This window comes from Equus asinus, chromosome 7 (genome assembly GCF_041296235.1).
Source record: "Equus asinus isolate D_3611 breed Donkey chromosome 7, EquAss-T2T_v2, whole genome shotgun sequence".
NCBI classification, from domain to species: domain Eukaryota; kingdom Metazoa; phylum Chordata; class Mammalia; order Perissodactyla; family Equidae; genus Equus; species Equus asinus.
Window position 1 is genome coordinate 67,901,447 of NC_091796.1, and position 18,379 is coordinate 67,919,825.

The 18,379-nt window shown below is 34.4% G+C and overlaps 1 protein-coding gene across 1 annotated transcript in view; it reads right to left on the reverse strand.

The window, feature by feature from the left end:
• EXOC5 (exocyst complex component 5) overlaps positions 1 to 18,379 on the reverse strand; it is a 50,863-nt gene that overhangs the window by 14,507 nt on the left and 17,977 nt on the right. Inside the window, exons 3-12 of the mRNA XM_014850721.3 lie at positions 18,225 to 18,372; positions 15,545 to 15,739; positions 11,947 to 12,011; positions 9,887 to 9,915; positions 8,631 to 8,740; positions 7,306 to 7,350; positions 7,074 to 7,214; positions 5,974 to 6,056; positions 4,736 to 4,945; positions 2,850 to 2,997 (exon numbers count right to left, since the gene is read on the reverse strand). Coding sequence (XP_014706207.1) covers positions 2,850 to 2,997; positions 4,736 to 4,945; positions 5,974 to 6,056; positions 7,074 to 7,214; positions 7,306 to 7,350; positions 8,631 to 8,740; positions 9,887 to 9,915; positions 11,947 to 12,011; positions 15,545 to 15,739; positions 18,225 to 18,372 — 1,174 coding nt within the window. The remainder of the gene's footprint in view (positions 1 to 2,849; positions 2,998 to 4,735; positions 4,946 to 5,973; positions 6,057 to 7,073; positions 7,215 to 7,305; positions 7,351 to 8,630; positions 8,741 to 9,886; positions 9,916 to 11,946; positions 12,012 to 15,544; positions 15,740 to 18,224; positions 18,373 to 18,379) is intronic.

Genomic DNA, 18,379 nt, shown 5'->3' on the forward strand with positions numbered 1-18,379 from the left:
GGAAAATGCAAACTAAAACCATAATGAAGTATCACTACACACCCTATTAGATTGTCTAAAATTAAAAAGATTGATCCTATCAAATGTTCAACAGCAGATGGAGGAAATGGAACTCTCACACAGTTGGTGGGAATGTTAAACGAAACAGTAACTTTCGAAAACAGTTTGGTAGTTTCTTAGAAATACCATTATGACTCTGTCATAATTTATATACTTATATACTCAAGAGAAATGAAAGCATTTATCTGCATAAGACATATACATGAACGTTCACAGCAGCTTCGTTCATAATAGTCAAACACCGGAACCAATCTAAACGTCCATCAATAGATAAATGGATAAATTGCGGTATGTTCATGCAATGAAATACTACTCAGTAGTAAAATGATACATACCAATTAATACACACAATAACATGGATGAATCTCAAAATAATTATGCTGAGTCAAAGCAGCCAGAAACACATGCACATACTATAATATACTATAATCCCATTTATAAAAAATTCTAGAAGATGAATCAACTTCTTGAAGGTACAATTCACAAATGTACACAATTTATAAAAGTTATCAAATTGTGCAGTTTACTATATATGCAGTTTACTGAATGCCAATTATATTTCTAAGTTACTTTTTAAAAAAGGAAAAAAATCAACCTGCTCATTACACTGTCCTTTTTAAATATCTTTTAAAGCTTCCATCATCATCTACGAGGTCAAGTCCAAATTTCTCAGCATGGTACAAAATTTGTGGTAGGCAGCTAAAGCAGTAACTTAGAGGGAAATTTATGAGACTAAATAAAGAGTTTTTGTCTAGCTTTTTAACCTCCCCTTTGATTACTCTCCCCATGTACATTTTTATTTCAAGCATTTCATGCTGCGTGATTGATCTCTGTATATGTCTTTGTACATGTACTATTCTCTCTGCCTGAAACAGCCTGCCAGAATCATCATCTTGAAGATATCCTGTTAAGCTTTCGAGATCCTTGCCTCAAATGTCTTCTTTTTGAAACCTTTCCTGATAAATTCTGTTCCCCCAATGCCTTAACCAGGCACAGCTGGTTGCTTCCTCTTTGGTCCCAGCAGTGTATACCTCCATTGCACTAATTCTTTATACGTCTACCTCCTTTCTCCACACTCTTCAAAAGTAATGTATACGCCTTAATATTTATATCCTCAATGCCTAACATGGCAGCTGGTACAAAGCAAATACATGATAATGATTATTGAATTAGATCACAGTGAATTGAACTGAATTTCAATTTTGCGACTTTCCAGACAGAAGGTCATGATTTAGAGCTAGTTGCTATGATTCAAAAGATAAATTTTGATAACTTCATGTTTGATGATTTGAGGCTTTAAAAATATTTTAACATATTTCCAGCATACAGAAAAGCAGAGAAATTACCATACAAAGTATATCCATCGCCCACCCAGATGTGTCATATCTTAACATTTTTCCAAATGTACTTCAGTTTTTTCTTTTTTGGGGGGAGTAGGAGTCCAATATTATAAATATGGGTAAAGTCCCCTGGGTACTCCTCCCTCAAGGCAGTCATTACTCTGAATTTATCATACTGTGCTTGTGCACATCCCTAAAAAATACACTGTTTTATTTTTTTAGAACTTTATATAGTAGAATTATACTGAATATATTTTTTCCTATCTCGCTCTTTTCACTCAACATTGTATTTCTGAGACTCACTCACGTTGATATATGTAACTTAGCTTAGTCATTTAAATGGCTGTATAGCTTCCTAGTGTAAGAACAAGGTTAGTTTATCAATTCTCTTCCTGAGGTACATTTAACTTGTTTGTAATTTTTCACCGTGACAATGCTGCTATGATGTTAGACATGTCAAGTGCTCCTACTGAGTTTCTCTAAGGAATTGCCAAATTACTCTCCAAAGGAACTACACCAATTTTTAATTCCACTGGCAGTATATGAGAATTTCTATTGCTTCACATCCTTACCAACACTTGGTATCATCAGATTTCTTAATTTTTGCCAATCTAATGAGAATGAGATAGTATTTTCCCTAATTAAGTTTCATTTCCCTATTAGTGAGATTGAATATCTTATTGGTAATTTACATTTTCCATATTTGCTTTTGTGTAGCCTTTGATTTGTCTCCTATTGATTTATATTTATAATTCATATTGATTTTCTGTCCATCAATATAAATATATAGACCATATACAACAATACAAATAAAAAATTAAGACTGCTTCAACTCTCAATTCCACTACTTAAGAAGTATGTATCTCAGTTTCTTTATCTGTAAAACAGAAATAACAACTTCACAGGATTGTTAGGATAATTAAATGAGTTAAAATATACCTAAAGTGCTCAGAAGAGTGTCTAGAACTAGTATGTGCTCTATAATTATCAGCCATTATCATTTGTTTTATATAACCTGCTAGTAATATTGGTTACAAATACCTTCTCACAGCCTGTGACTTATTTGTTTACTTTGTTAAAGTGTGTTTGTTGGACAGAAATTCTAAATTTTAATGGAGTCAACCTTTCATTCTTTTTCTCTGGCACGTCTGTTCTCAAAACATCCTTCTCTCCCTAATGCTCTTTATGAGATAGGTTTAACCCTCCCTTTTCTATCTTGACTTAATATCCTATAAAAGAAAAATTTGGTATGCTGAACTTTAAAATTATATTAAAATATACTTGTAAATAATTTTAAAATAATTCCGTTTCCCAAAACAAAAATCCTATCTTTTTTATTACAAAAAAGTTGTTCCTAACCAGAGAGCAGATTTCTATCTTAGTACAAATAAAGCAAGAATTAAAATACACAAGTATATACACATAAAATAAATTTACAATTACTCTTACCCTATGACATCTTTCAAAGGCTTGTTTCGTTTCTTGTAAAAGATTAACCACCACTTCTTGGGATAGGAAAGTTTCCCCATGAGTATCGATACTTGGCCCCAGTGGTAAGTTGGTACGTTGTCTAATTCTCTCTTTCAAATCTTGAATACTAGTGTATCATATCGACAAATGAAAAAAAACCCACTTTATTATACACAGATTTCAATTTCAAGTACTCTCAAATTTAGTATACATGAACAAAAAATGGACCAAAGCCAGAAGACTCAAAAGTTGTAATTCTAGGGGCTGGCCCCGTGGCCAAGTGGTTAAGTTCGCGCGCTCCGCTGCAGGCGGCCCAGTGTTTCGTTGGTTCGAATCCTGGGCGCGGACATGACACTGCTCATCAAACCACGCTGAGGCGGCGTCCCACATACCACAACTAGAAGGACCCACAACGAAGAATATACAACTATGTACCGGGGGTGCTTTGAGGAGAAAAAGGAAAAAATAAAATCTTTAAAAAAAAAAAAAAAAGTTGTAATTCTAATAATTAGTTTTGTAAACTGAAGCAAGCCTTAATCTCCAACCAGAAGACTTTCATCTGAAAAATTAGTAGATCTGGAGTTATGATCTCTTTCAGATCTAAATTTCTGACTCAACAGCCCAAAACTCCTTGTTTGGTTTCCTTAAGAAGTTGGCTATTCCAAATGAATTAATATTCCAGATAACTAAATTGTTCTGCTTAAAATAAACTTTAAAATTTCAATGTTTTTTAAATATATTTAACCATTTAAACATATTGCACGTCATCATTATTACTAAACAAGATATAGTAAATACAATTTAGCTTTTCTTAAAGACTGGGGGGTCACTTTGAACATTTACTATATGGTACCTTTAGAAGGTTAGATTTTTTTTTTTGCTCCCAGAATACATAGACCCAGAATACTGTGAACTAATTTTTTTCTTTTAAAGATTTTATTTTTTCCTTTTTCTCCCCAAAGCCCTCCGGTACACAGTTGTATATTCTTCGTTGTGGGTCCTTCTAGTTGTGGCATGTGGGACGCTGCCTCAGCGTGGTTTGATGAGCAGTGCCATGTCCATGCCCAGGATTCGAACCAACGAAACACTGGGCCGCCTGCAGTGGAGCACGCGAACTCAACCACTCAGCCACGGGGCCAGCCCCGAACTAATTTTTCTTAAAATTCTAATTCTAATTTTAATTTTTTAATTCTTTAGTTTTTTCTTCCTTTACTTGCTACTGCCTTTCAGATGTCACCTTTTCTTCCTAATTCTAACCTCTTCCTAGTCATTATTTAATATACGACAAACTGAAAAACAAGAAACTGATTTGAGTGTGTATGTATGTAGACTGTGGACTCTGACTGCATGATTCCACAGAAGTCATTCTGCTTCACCCTAGAATCAACTGGGTTCCAGATGGTTGAGATCTGGATAACTGAGGTGCCACCAATTCTTACAGCAAGTCATTTTCTTCTAGTATGTGAGTAACTGCAGGTTTTAAGGTATTAATTAAATAATTTTCTGCCCAAACCATTGAAAAGCTCAGGGTACCTAAATTGTGAACTATTTACTGTTTTTATCACATCTGCAACAACAACAAAAAATGACGTGCTTCTTAGTCAATAGCCTAGAATAATATACTCAGTCTGATTAAAAAACTGCAGAATTCTTTACAGTACTTGTATTCTGCTTTACATTTTTAATCATGCTATGTTAGGTCATTTCAACATATGGTTCAAGGAATTGATCAATGGTGTAAACTGGACTAAAAGAGTTCTTTATAAAAAATTCCAATGACTGTCAATATTTGACCAGTTTGTCCAAATATAATAAAGTTCTTAATATCCTTAGTTTTAACTACAACATTTAACAAAAACACTCACCCTCCTGTGCCAATCGATCTCTTTTGATGGTTTTTTGAATCATAATAGCGCTGCAGGATCATAGCACTTCTGCTTTTCAAATATCCAGTCTCCACCTCAATATAGTTCTCCAAATAGGAAATGAAAATGGATTTGATAAGCTTAGACAAGAAAGTCTGTTTATCAGTACCTAAGTTAAACTCCATCAACTTGCTGGAAAGATTTGTGGTTCTTTTCATGGAAAGGGGGGAAAAAAAGATTAATGTATATTTTAGGCATAGTAACAATACTAAGGAATACATATTTTTACACTGTGACTTTAATAACTTATGTTAAAGCACCATTTCTTAAACCTTGGGGAGGTACTTAGAATGCAGAGAGCAGCTGTTTAGGGTTATATATGAAGTAGAATGGATATTACAAACAATAGTACAGTTTTCAAAACTGCCATCAACTCCTAGGGATGACTTAGGAGAGGAAACCGAGGCAACCAACCAGTCTAGAAATGGCAACAGTGGCGGAAAGGCTTCAAGCATGCTCTAATGCCATTGACGGCAAGGTACTCAAGTCAGAATACTGAGAGATCCGTTCATTCTCTTCTGTGTTTGTCCATGTGGACTTTCCTCTAATTTTCTTTTCCCCATTGTTAAAGATAGGCTCACAATAGTGTTGTTGTTGAGATGGACTTTCTGACTATGATTGCTTTTGAAAACCCTCCTCCCAAAATAACACTAAGGAATAGCAATAGGGTTGGGAAAAAAACTCCATATGAAGCTTCTGATATAATATTTCTAAATGTGACGATGTCATTTACAAAAGCACAAGATAAATTCTCAAAACAGACTTAAGGCTGAAATTGTCATTTGTTAAGAATTTGTCACTTCCTTTTTCAATTTCTAAAGTTTTAACTGAAAGTAAGTGCAGTTATACTAGTTCTTAGAGGAAAAAAACTAAAGAATAGTGAACTAGCTTACAATTAAAATCAGAAACAAAATTCTCCAGTCTTAGTTTAATCAAGGTAAACAAAGTTTTATGTTTCCTTAATTTACATTAATATAAAGCGTAATGTCCAATTCCTTAACTTGGTGTACTAAGAATGCTGCTCTTGTACACTACTACTCTAGAGAGCCAAGCATTTAATGGTAAAGGGTATATTGTTATCTGACAAACTGTTACTCAAAAACACCTGAATATTTCCCCATTTTACATTAAAAAAAGAAATATGAGATGTTATTATTTTCTAATAATTAAAAATATACCTTGTATATAAATCATAGAGATTTTTGAGATACTGCTCTGCATCGAACTTCCTACATTCTTCTAACTGGTCTTTCACAAAACTCTAAAAAAGAAAAGTCAACATTTTGTCAATTAAGTAAATACTAAATTATATCGTCAAGATTTTTTTTCTCTAAAATTTCTGCACATTCTTGAACTGTTCTGACTTAAAATCCAATGGGAAAGGCAATGCACAGAAAATAGACCAATATAAAAAAACAAGAAAATAGGTTTTTAGTTTTTATCGCTTCTCATATTTACTTGTACATCTCTATCAGTTTTGGGAATAAGTATTAAGAATTTGAAAATATCTTTTCTCTTGAAATTGGCCTTTCATCCCTCATGAAATACATTTAAAAAAAAATCAAAAAACAAAAGCTGAGGCTAACCAATAGAGTCAATTCCTTAAAGCAGGTTTTCTCAAACTGTGGTCTGGTAACACTAGTGTCCCAAGACATTAACAGGTATTACTCTAAAACTTCCCAGTTTTAGAGTACTGTACATTATACCCCCAGTTCTAGAGAATCACAATACATATTAGTACCTTTAAAGGCTATTACAAGCCCTAAATCATGTTTTAAAAACTTATTTAATGTTGCTTAATCCAGGGCCACACATAGTTTAGGAAATGTTGCCATAAGGTATACTTCTATGGGAGCCAAGGCTGTAAGTTAAATTCCTGTATTTCTTCTTTTCATGTTAGTATCATATTATAAAAAATTCTAAAGACTGCACTTGTAATTCTTGTCCAATTTCACAAATGCCATCTATTAGTCAAGGTGAGGACCCAGAATAAATACAACCTGAGGCTACCCTACTACAACCTGTTACTGCTGCTGCTGCTACAACAAATTTCAAACAAGTGCTCTGATGAGACTTAGTGATTAGCACCTTTTTTCTGGATGAGCAAGAAACATTTTTCAAAAAGCATGACACTGTCATTCCTTTCCCTTCACTGAATAAGTAGATTACTGTTCCTAAGGGCATTACATAAGCAAACCAAATTTTAAAAAACTTTTAAAACACAGTGGAAAAAATCACATATTGCCTTAAGAACTACTTAGTCATTGTTTAAAATTACCTGTAGTTTGATTTCAAATACATTTTGAATAAGTTTAGCCAGGACTGTTTCTGGATTACTGAAGATATCTCCAACTTGTTTGTTCACCCGTTGACACAGTATTGCTGCATCTTCAAAAATATCACTTCTCAAGTAAGCACCCTAAAGAGCAGAGGCATTTTACACAACATTTTAAATGGTTTTTAACACAAATTAGCATAAAATAAATCAATAAAGTGTTCTGTTATGTTACCTCCTGGCACTGCTTTATATAAACATCAACACAATGGGAATAACCCTATGAAGAAGAAAGAAATACATATCACTGTTTGGTTCAATTATGATAATACTCATAATCTCAATAAAAGAAATATTACATATAATAAAGCTATGTCTATATCCCAATGAATGGCCAACAGTAAGAGTTGTTGAACTTAAATAAAATTAACCGTAGAAAACCAATAACCTACTATCTTCTCCCAGTACATTTCTATCAAATTGATCAGCTAATTCATATCCTGGCAGGACTTGAGACTGACAGAAAAAAACTAAAGCATAACTGAGTTCTTTACAGCCATTTTGCCCCATGATCACCTAGCCACCTCCTTCAACTCTAAAACATGCACATACATTTCACACACACACACACATATACACAGATTCGAGGTCTTGAGAAAAAGTTTTATGTATATATATTTCTTTCTTTTCTCTCTCACATTCAAAGCACTTGCCTTCCCTTGCAAGAATCTACACAGAGCTGCATTTAACCGGCACTCTGGAAATTTACTTCTAAAACTGAATCCATTTTAATAGAATGTGTTTAAACAAAATAATCTGTCATAAGCCCACTACAATGAGATTTTTTCCCCTATTAACAAATCATACTTCAAAACAAGTAAGGTAAGCAACACAAAGTACACTATTGTCTTCAGTCATTCTCAAAACTCATTCAGATTCAGATATGTTATTTAAATGAAAAGTTCAACAAATGGCTTATATTTTCCTAATCTGATACAAATATAAAGAAAGACTGAAGTAAGCACTATGTTTTTTCAAGTACTTCGTTTGCAGAAATACACTGCAATACAGGGATTCTCTCCCTAATTCAAATTCCAGGAAGACAGTTCCATAATACAGTATTCCTTTGTATTACCATCTGAGAGCCTCTGGATTACTAGTCATATTCCATCTACTCTCTGGTTACTGTATTCTAATAGATAAGGTCAAGTCTTCTTGCTTTTGACCTATTTCATAACATATTTGACTAAAAAAAAAAATAACTAACCCAAGAAGACAGACAATATGATTTTCTATGTCAAACTGTATAAATTCATCGATAAAGATATTAATATTATTGAATATAAAATACTGATTTAAATAATATTAAAACATCTAAAATTTAATATCAGTTATGGAAAGAGATGTGAAATATACATTCAAATTATTCAAAACAAGGAAAATTATCACTGTGATATAATCATACAACTATAGGGGAAAATCAGAGATTATAATATATAGAATTTATATAATCTCCACAGTCTTGAAGACTAATCTTCATTTTTAATTTTCACTATTTACCTTAAAATGAAGTAAAACTGCTGCTACTTCTCTCATTCTGGAGATTTCACCTCTTCTTTGAGCACTGGTAAACTCTTGAATCAGTTGGCATTCTAAATCATGGTATTTACCTATAAATAAAAAGACAGTCATTCAGCTACAATGAGACAAAGTATCCGAGTTATCTACAAGTATATGAATTATTTACAGATATAATGATTACGGATCTAGCCTTCTTTTGAGAGAATTAAAAAAACAATATGAGATTACAGGCAGTGAGTTTAGCCCCTACAATATACTGTGGTATATAAATCTCTATTTCCAAGACAAAAAAAATCTTCCCAACTGGTAAAACAGATGAGCTCTCATAGTCTGACTGCCATTTACCATTGTTTCTTAAAAAAGTAGCTGACTGGGAAAAACCTTCTCAATGTCATTTCTGATAGCAAGAGAGAGGAAAAATCTTGAAGCTGAGAAAAGGGTGAGGAGGACTACAGAACTCTACTTGAATTCAGATGCCTTCACCATGAACAATGGTGGATTCAACATCAAATTCCACCTTTAAACAATCTGTGGTATTTGATTCACTACGTTCTTGAGGCTATTATGGTTCTGAATGAATACCTGAACTTTGGAGTAATCTATAGTGATGAAAAACATTTCCAGGAAGTCCAACTATCTACGTCATCTTTATTCTAACACTTTTGGAATAGATGGTTCTTCAAACCTTCTATGCAATGGCCCCCCAAAGCAGGACTCAGGCAACCATGGGAGCCTGCAAATACAGTGGCTTTTTCAGAAACCTAGAAGGATCTGCCTACAATCCAATCCAAAGATTGGCAAGAATCAAACTGATCATGTGAGGAATTAAATACATAGTGAAATGCTCATGTGACCTTAGCTTTTTAAAAAAAGAACCTACTTTAGAGATATATGTACGGATACAAAACAATCTCCAAGATACATTGTTAAACTAAAACCACAAAGTATAAAACTATTTGTACAGTATGCTACCAATTATTTTAAAATAAATGGGGATAGAACTAAATTCTATACATATATACACGATTTATGTTCTTCTATGCTTGTATGTCCATAGAATGCTCTGGAAGAATACTCAAGAAACTAGTAATGGTTGTTTCAAGGAAGAGGAATCAAACTCAGGGATGGGGTGGGGGATGACATTATTCCCTATCTCTGCTTTTACTATTGTTTTCCTTTACGCAAGTAGTTTTATTACCTATGCAAAACTGTTAAATAAATAGAATCCCACTTACTTGCAATTTTGGATTTTACTTCTGAAAATCTGAAAGATAAAAACCAATTATGAGGTTCATTAGCTATAACAAATGTACCAAAGTAATGTAAGATGTTAATAAAAGAAGAAACTGGGTTTGGGGTTCTATGTGAACCCCGAGTACTAAAGGTCATCATAAAAAAAGAAAGAAAAAAAGACAAAGCCAGAGGGGAGCAAGTACTGACAGGAAACACGCCAGGTAACAAAACTGAATTTGGGCAATTCAGGTAGGGTAGCTAGTTCTCAGCTAGGAGACTCACATTGGACAACCAATTCCCTTATTAAGGAGGGAGGAGTTCTATATTAGACATTAACAACCCAGCCAGCCCCAATACTGAGTTACTGTCCCTACTCATATTCACTGGAATTTAAATTCACTTGATATTTGTCTATTTCCCCCTTCTGTTGGGATTTTTTCATATAAAGTTCCATTATTGCTATTTAAAAGAAAAACGATAAAATAAGTATATACAAATGAGTTATTTTAAAACTAGAAAAATAAAATAGAAGCCATAAAAAAGACCCAGCAAGGTGCCTGGCAGAGTAATCATTGAATTTTTGCAAATCCAGAAACTAAAATATCACACACTACCATACACTAGAATTTTTTCAAATTTTAACTATCAAGGGGGAATATACATCATGGAAAACTAATGTTGAGAGACCATATGTAATCAGTTTGAAGGAAGAAGAGAGTGGCTGGCAAAAGAGATGCCAAAGACAAGATGAAGAAGGTAATAAAAATCTAGAGAGTTATACAAAATTGATCTATCAACGTCATGGTGGATAACAGAGTGCATGTAAGACCATATTGTTCTTTGTGAAAAAATTAAATCTGATTAGGATCTATATTCAATTCCAAGGCTTGGTAGAGAGGCTAAAAGAAAACTGTCAGAGAAGTTTGTAATTAAGAAGTGGGAGAAGATGAGTATACACACGTAGGGGACAATAGGATGGAAAGGGGGTGGAAGATGTAGCCAACAATTATCATGCACTTATTGTGAGCCACCCATTTTACCCATTTAAGTAAATGGTCCAACTCTGAAATGAGATAAAGTCAAAGACAGGTTTTTGTGGGTGACTTTAAAAATCATATAATACTAGGCAAGTAGGAGATTATTAATGATAATCATTACTGCTAATCCTTTATGATGATATGGAGTTGAGAGCAAAATAAGATATATTTTAGGGGTAGGAAATTCACTCTCACTCTATGTTTGGGACCTAATGGTCAAGCTTTAAGTATAGCAATACATTTATATTCCACCTGTACATGAGGATCTTCAAGCATTACCAAAAGAATAACAGATACTTTGTCTGTTATATGGGAAGACATACTTCTTTCAGATATTTACATGGGGAACTACTCCTACCCAGATTTTATTAAAGAGTCTGACATTCCATGGACTAGGAAATGATGAAAAAATTTCCTTCTCAGTGAAGTTTCTTTTAGGATGGAACCATTAATACCTGACTTAGCAATGGCCCTAGAGCCGTGCATCTAAAGCAGGGGTTCCTAACCAGAAGTCCCTAGGGAGGAGTCTGTAGACAGGTTAAAGAGGCTAAAACTGCCTGAAATTGTAGAGATTGTGTATAAGATTTTTTTTTTAAGAAACTTTATAGCTTCATCAGCTTTTCAAAGGTATCCAAGACTCCAAAAAGCTTAAGGACTCTCATCTAGAGATAGGAAAAAGCAGCTGAATGGCCTCATGTCTAAACTTTCCCTCTCCCCTCCCACCCTGGTTATTAAAGTTCAAAAAATGAAAACTCAAAAATCTCACTTCAGTCAATTTCAAAATTCTCCTTCACCAATTTTTTTCAGAAGAAAAACAAAGGATTGAAATTATTTCAACATATATCATTAAATTTAGAGATTAAAAGACCATATATTTTCAATCAATTATTATATGCTGTACCTTGTACAAAGGAGGTGCTCAATAAATTCTTGTTGAATTAATGAGCAAGATCATACAGGGGAAAATACAATTTTATTCTATAAATTACACTATATCCAAATTAGCTCTTAAGAAATAAACTTGCCTATCAAAAGGTAACTCCTGGGCGATTAGGTGCAACTTCTGAATGATGTCTGCTGCCTCCTTTATCTATTAAAAAATAAATAAAAGCAGTAATTAAAAAACCCCTTAGGCATATCAAAAAATAATTTATCTTTAAAAATAGTAATATTCCCTCCGATGTATGCACACAGACCCCCTACCCAAACAATTTTCTTTTAAAATCCACAACAAATAGAACGTTGTGAGCAACAGGAGTACATCTAGGGTATCAGCAATAAGAAGTCAATAAAACAGAAACATTCATCTTTCTGATACTGAAATCTTGAGATTTTATGCCACAACACCTTCACAATGAAACTTACAGTTCAAATTTACTCTGAAAAAATTCGAATCATTGCTTGCTGAAAGCAGAAGTGTAAGTCTGTCCTGAGTTTATGAAACCAAAAAGGATATATAAGATTTACGAAAATAATTCAGATCATACTGCTGCACATATCCCACTTTATGCTAAGTGAATAAAACAACAAAAATGCTTGTCATTTAATGAACACTAATTTATGAAACATGTTCTAAAAACAACGATAAAGTTTAATATGAAGTCTCCTGAATAAAAACTGGCACAGAAATGTGTGTACTTAGTCATGTTGTAGAACTAATGGACTTAGGCAAGAGGGTCTAAAATTCTTCAACTGCAAATATTTGACTGTGCTTACTTACACTAATGTGTAGGGGAGTTATATAAAGTTTACTTTTTAAAAAATTTCAAATAAGTACTGAGTTTTATTTTGGCACACCTTCAGGAACTGATTTTAGGATCATTCACTGTGGATAACAACAGCAGGTCCAAACAATATTGTTGTTGCCAAATGATAGCGAATATAGCATTTCTGCTCCAGTTCCCTCTTCTCTCCCAGTCAGCATGTCATTGTCAGTTTCAGTTACCGCTCACTCACTCTATCCTGCTGCACATGGGCACAGGTATCACTGCAGTTGCATTTTGCACCACGCCACTTAGTCATCCTAGCAGCGTCCATCTTTTTCTCCTCATCAATACCCCTCCAAAAAGGACCAGCCCGGTACACAGTCAGCTCTATATTTCCATCAGGATTTCGTTGGTGTTCTTCTAAGATACAGCAGTCCTCATTATGTGCTGTGTGCAGATTTCACTTAGCATAGTAAGAAGTACAGCAGTAAATAATACTTGATTTTATTGAACTCCCACAGGTAATTATTTTGTAAAAATTGCTTAAAGCACAAGTAGCTCTTAAGGTCACCCATCAGTTAAAATATACTGCTACAATAAATACGGAAGCTGTCAAAATCACAACCTAATAATTTGCTTACATCTGTTACTGACATTACGGGTGAGGTGAGAGACCACCCACGCCAACAAACAGTGTTAAAGATAATCGGAATCACCAGGCGTTACCTACATGAACAATAATAAGCTGCAATTCTAGGCAGACAAACAACTAACAGATTTGGTAAGGCAGGGATAAGAGAGAATATAGCATATGGATATAAAATACGTTTTTTCCAGGGAAGAAAATTAGAAGATTCTGAAAAGTAAAGGTTAAAAAAACAAAAATGATTATGAAGCAAGAAGAAAAAGGAATAACACATGTTGATATCTTACCCCTGGAAAGGAATAAGATTTGTTGATATCTTATCCTATTCTAATTCCTTCCACAATCATACACCTCCCTAACCGTGTGGGTGATTTTCCTATTCTTTCCATTGGGAAGGTGGCTGGTACAGAGTGCAAAAATTGAGAGAGCCAGAAGTTTATCTGATAATTAGTAATCTAATGCCATATATGAGTTGCTAAGTGTAGTTAACTGTGATGGTGCCAGGCCAAAAATAATGCTTCACAATCAGCAAACAGTAACCCAAACCTTACAGGAGACATGAGAGGAAAAACAAGACAACTGGGGAAGAAAGGAATAAAGTACAAGAAAAAGGAAACACACAAGATGAAAGAAAATGGGATACAGAAGAGAGTGAAGCAAAGGAGAGAAAATAAGAGGAAATAGCTTAAACAGTTAGTCTACCCCTACTCCTCAAAAATTACAGACAGCTGACTGACCAAGCGAATGAACTGGCAAGAATATGAAGATTATTTTCTTTCAATTAAAACCTCAAAAATTAAGAGACAATAGTAACACCAAAAACTACATAATTACTTGAGGATAATTCAAATGTTTAAAAAGTATAAAGAACACAATTTCATAATGCAAAACATTACAAACCATACAAATAAGGTTAAAAATATGTGTAATCAGTCAATTTAAAAATATTTATTTTTCTCTAGATTCTAAATGGCTGCCTTGAACTGTATTCAAATAAACAGGCCAAATCACATTAGCTAAAATACCTGCCTTTTGCTTATAAGAGAGCATAAACATAAATATAGAATCCAACAGGTATAATGCAAGGTAATCCGAGGCATAAGACTTGAATTGTACACAATTTTTCCATATGTAAAACATTTTCATATTATATATTCTTTTATAATATATTACATGTATGTTGATATTTAGGAAACAGAAAAGCACTCCATAATTGTCCTGAACAACAGTTCAGTGTTCAAGCTTTGTGTAATATATACACACTGCTATACATAAAAATCACAGGTATGAAAGCTAGATATTGCCAGTGTTTTACAAGTGTTTAAGCATGATAATGTTCTTGATGCTAATCTTATCAGTTCTACTTTATACTACAAATATAATTCCTGAAACTCATTCTTTAAAATACTGTCTTTCTTTAGAGGAATTATCTATGCATATGTAACCATTTTTTCAAAGATCTCTAAAAATTATAAATTCTATAGCTATATAGTTCCTACTCACAAAGAACGTGTTGCTTAATTCAAAATGAACTTCAACAATACTTAGCTTTTAACATTCCACTGAGATATTCCATGGAGAGTAGCCTCGGAATAATTCAGGAAGACTGTACTTAATATATTAGTGGACAATGCTACCACGTGCATCCATTAGTGTCTATTTTTTCATGTATTTTGATTTTTTTCCCCCAAGGGGAAGAAAGTAAGCTAAAACCTTCTTTCAAAAGATTATAGGGCAGCCAATACCATGTACCCTTGGACCAGGACTACATGACGTGTGCTACAAAAAGGATTAATTCAGATTTTTCAATTCTCTTTTGTCCAAACTATGCTGTAATTCTTCAGAGGAGATCTTTATTTAAGTAATAAAAACTAGAAGCTCTGAATTCCTTGTACAGAAAGATACTGCAGCTTATCATGGATTTAGGTCAGACCACCCCCTTACCCAATGGCACGTAACTATTAAATTCTGATAATATTAAAAGTCAATTATGGAAAAGAAAAGTTTATCAACAAAATTACCTCGGCCATTTCTAAACCACACATAATTTCATAAATAAAAATGGCAATTGAATTAAAAATTTGAATATAAACACTTGACCAGCAAGCTGCAGGCAAGTGTGCTAATTTACATATCAGAGCAATAAAAATTTTTAATAAGTCAGCTACTCAATGATTTGAAGTCTAACTCTGAAACGTAATAACTGTAGTTCGTAATTAGGTTATCATTATTAATGCTGTAATTTGCTTTTATCCTTCTGACAGTGCTTACCTTTTCAGAATTTGTAAAAACATCAGATTTCAATTCTCCATCTAGAAATTCATTAAAGTATTTCATCAATTTCTGAGCCTCCACTGCCCGTTGTCTGGGTGTGTTGACCCCCTCCAACTGGTCTCCAAGGTGACAGACCTTGGTTGCTACATAACTGATGTGCTCATCCAGTTCTTGGAAATGTTGGAAGGCAACCTAGGAAAAATGTACATAAGCATAAAATACAACCAGAGAATGTTTATGAGTTAATTCATATGAAAACGAAACCACCAATCTCATCACTACTCTCTAACTTAGGTAATTAAAGATGCCATAGAAGTTATGTACGAGGTGATCCACAAAAACAATGCAAGCCCGTTAGCACTGCATGATCTAAAAACCTTTGAACCAAGCTGCAGACTTTTACACCTTTAACTATTAAAATAATTACATTTTTTTGTTTAAGGAAGATTAGCCCTGAGCTAACATGTGCTGGCAATCCTCCACTTTTTGCTGAGGAAGACTGGCCCTGAGCTAACATCTGTGCCCACCTTCCTCTACTATATATGTGGGACACCTGTATGTTAATCAACAGAACAGCAAGGCTACTTACTAGTCATCCTATTTAACAAAGTTCCCAGTACCATTTAGTCCTAAATAATGATTCTGAAAACAAAGAACTAAGTATCAAAGGGACCAGTAATCTGAACAACTCATTTACTACTATACTGAGTCAAAAATATGTCAGAAGTAAAAGACTCTATTTAAAAATAAATTATATAACATTTTCTTTAAATATTTAAACGGCAATACTAGTATTATAAATAAGGGAAAATGATTTTTTCCTAGTCTTGAAAACAGAAAAGACTGTAACAATTATTCCTCTGAGGCAAAGGTACATTACTTCCTAGAATATTCTTCCCCTTTTCCCTGGGTATACTGGCTGTCCTGTGGTAGACGAAAATCACATACAACAAATGCCTTACAATTGCCATTAACAAAATTACTGATAATTCAGTATTACACTTTTGTTTTATCCTTAAATTGAGGGGGAAAAAGCTGCAAACATTTACTAAGGACTTCCTCTGTGCTAGACACTCTTCTAAACATATTACATGTATTTACTTATTTAATCCTTACAATGACCCATTTTATAGATGGAAAAACTGAGGCACACAGAGGTTAAGTTGCTTGAGATTACACAGCTAATAAGTGGCAGAGCAGACTCGCTCCAGAACTTGCTAGATTAACTTTTTTTTCTGCACACTTTTTTTTTTGTTTAAGGAAGATTAGCCCTGAGCTAACATGTGCTGGCAATCCTCCACTTTTTGCTGAGGAAGACTGGCCCTGAGCTAACATCTGTGCCCACCTTCCTCTACTATATATGTGGGACACCTGCCACAGCACAGCTTGATAATCAGTGCGTAGGTCTGCACCCGGGATCTGAACTGGCAAACCCCAGGCTGCTGAGGCGGAACATGTGAACTTAACCGCTGTGCCACCAGGCCGGTACCCTGGAGGCTTCTTTTTTTGGTGAGGAAAATTGGGCCTGAGCTAAGATCTGTTGCCAAATTTCCTTTTTTTGTTTTCCCCCTCCCCAAAGCCCCAGGACATAGTTGTATATTCTAGTTGTAAGTCCTTCTAGTTCTTGTATGTGGGACGCCATCAGAGCATGGCCTGATGAGCAGTGCACAGATCCATACCCAGGATCCGAATCCACGGACCCCAGGCCACCGAAATGAAATACACGAATTTAACTACTATGCCACCAGGCCAGCCCCTAGATTAACTATTAATACTATTACTACCACCAAGGGAAAACTGCATTACAAGTATTTGGAATCTATCATCTTTACTAATTAAAAATACATTATCTTCTGTAAATTACTGACTTTATTAATTATTTTCTCACAGCCATATATGCTTAAGTGAAGGAATCTAAACAAATGAAATTTGAGCAGAAATTGGTTGCTAATCTCTAACACTAAAAGAACTAACAGCCCCTGGGAAGCAGCAATGCTAAGCGATGCTCCTCAAGCTACACTTACAAGGACAATCAAGTTTCAGATCAGGCCCAGGCTGTCAACTGGATTTAGAGGTTCCAGATTAAGTCTAAGGCCTAACAATGGCTAAGAAGCTTGCCCTACTTACTCCAGAGCCAATCTAGAGACTTTGTTTTACTCTGAAAGAGTTCCACATCTGCTTTTCCCACAGTTACACTAGAATTCTCATTGGGGCACACACCTCATGACTTTTGTGAAACTTCTCAGACCAGGTTTCCTCTGGGGAAAAACCTGATCCAGGCAATAGTTGGTCTAGTATTACTTCGTTTCATGATTAAATGAGAATGCAAATGACTACCTAAATATCCAAGCTAATAATGAGGCCCTAAAATAGAGGTCTGCTGAAGTGTCATTCTTGAAAGTTTGCATTGTTAGAGGAGAAGCAAGGACCACACTGTACCAGATACCAACACATCCTAAGAAGGGAGTACTGCAATCCCACACCAAAGCTCAGTAGCAAGCCAGTGCCAAGAGTTCCTGATGATGATTAACATTTTTATCCCATGGGATGGGAGCAGTAGAGAGAAACTGCAATAGCTACTATCATTTGACTAGACTTTTTTCAAGAACTTAAAAATGGAAGGAAATAAAAATATTATAGCCTATACAAACTATTCATTGCTTAGCTAAATGTTTACCTGATTGCTTTTCTGGAGCTCTTGTACCTTCTTGGCAAATTCCTTGGCTTCTTTCTGACACTGTTGCTCTAGTTTCTCTACTTTCCTTTGAATCCTTTCATCCATTATCTGGAGTTCTTGAATATGATTTACAAATTCTTCTAATAACCTAATAG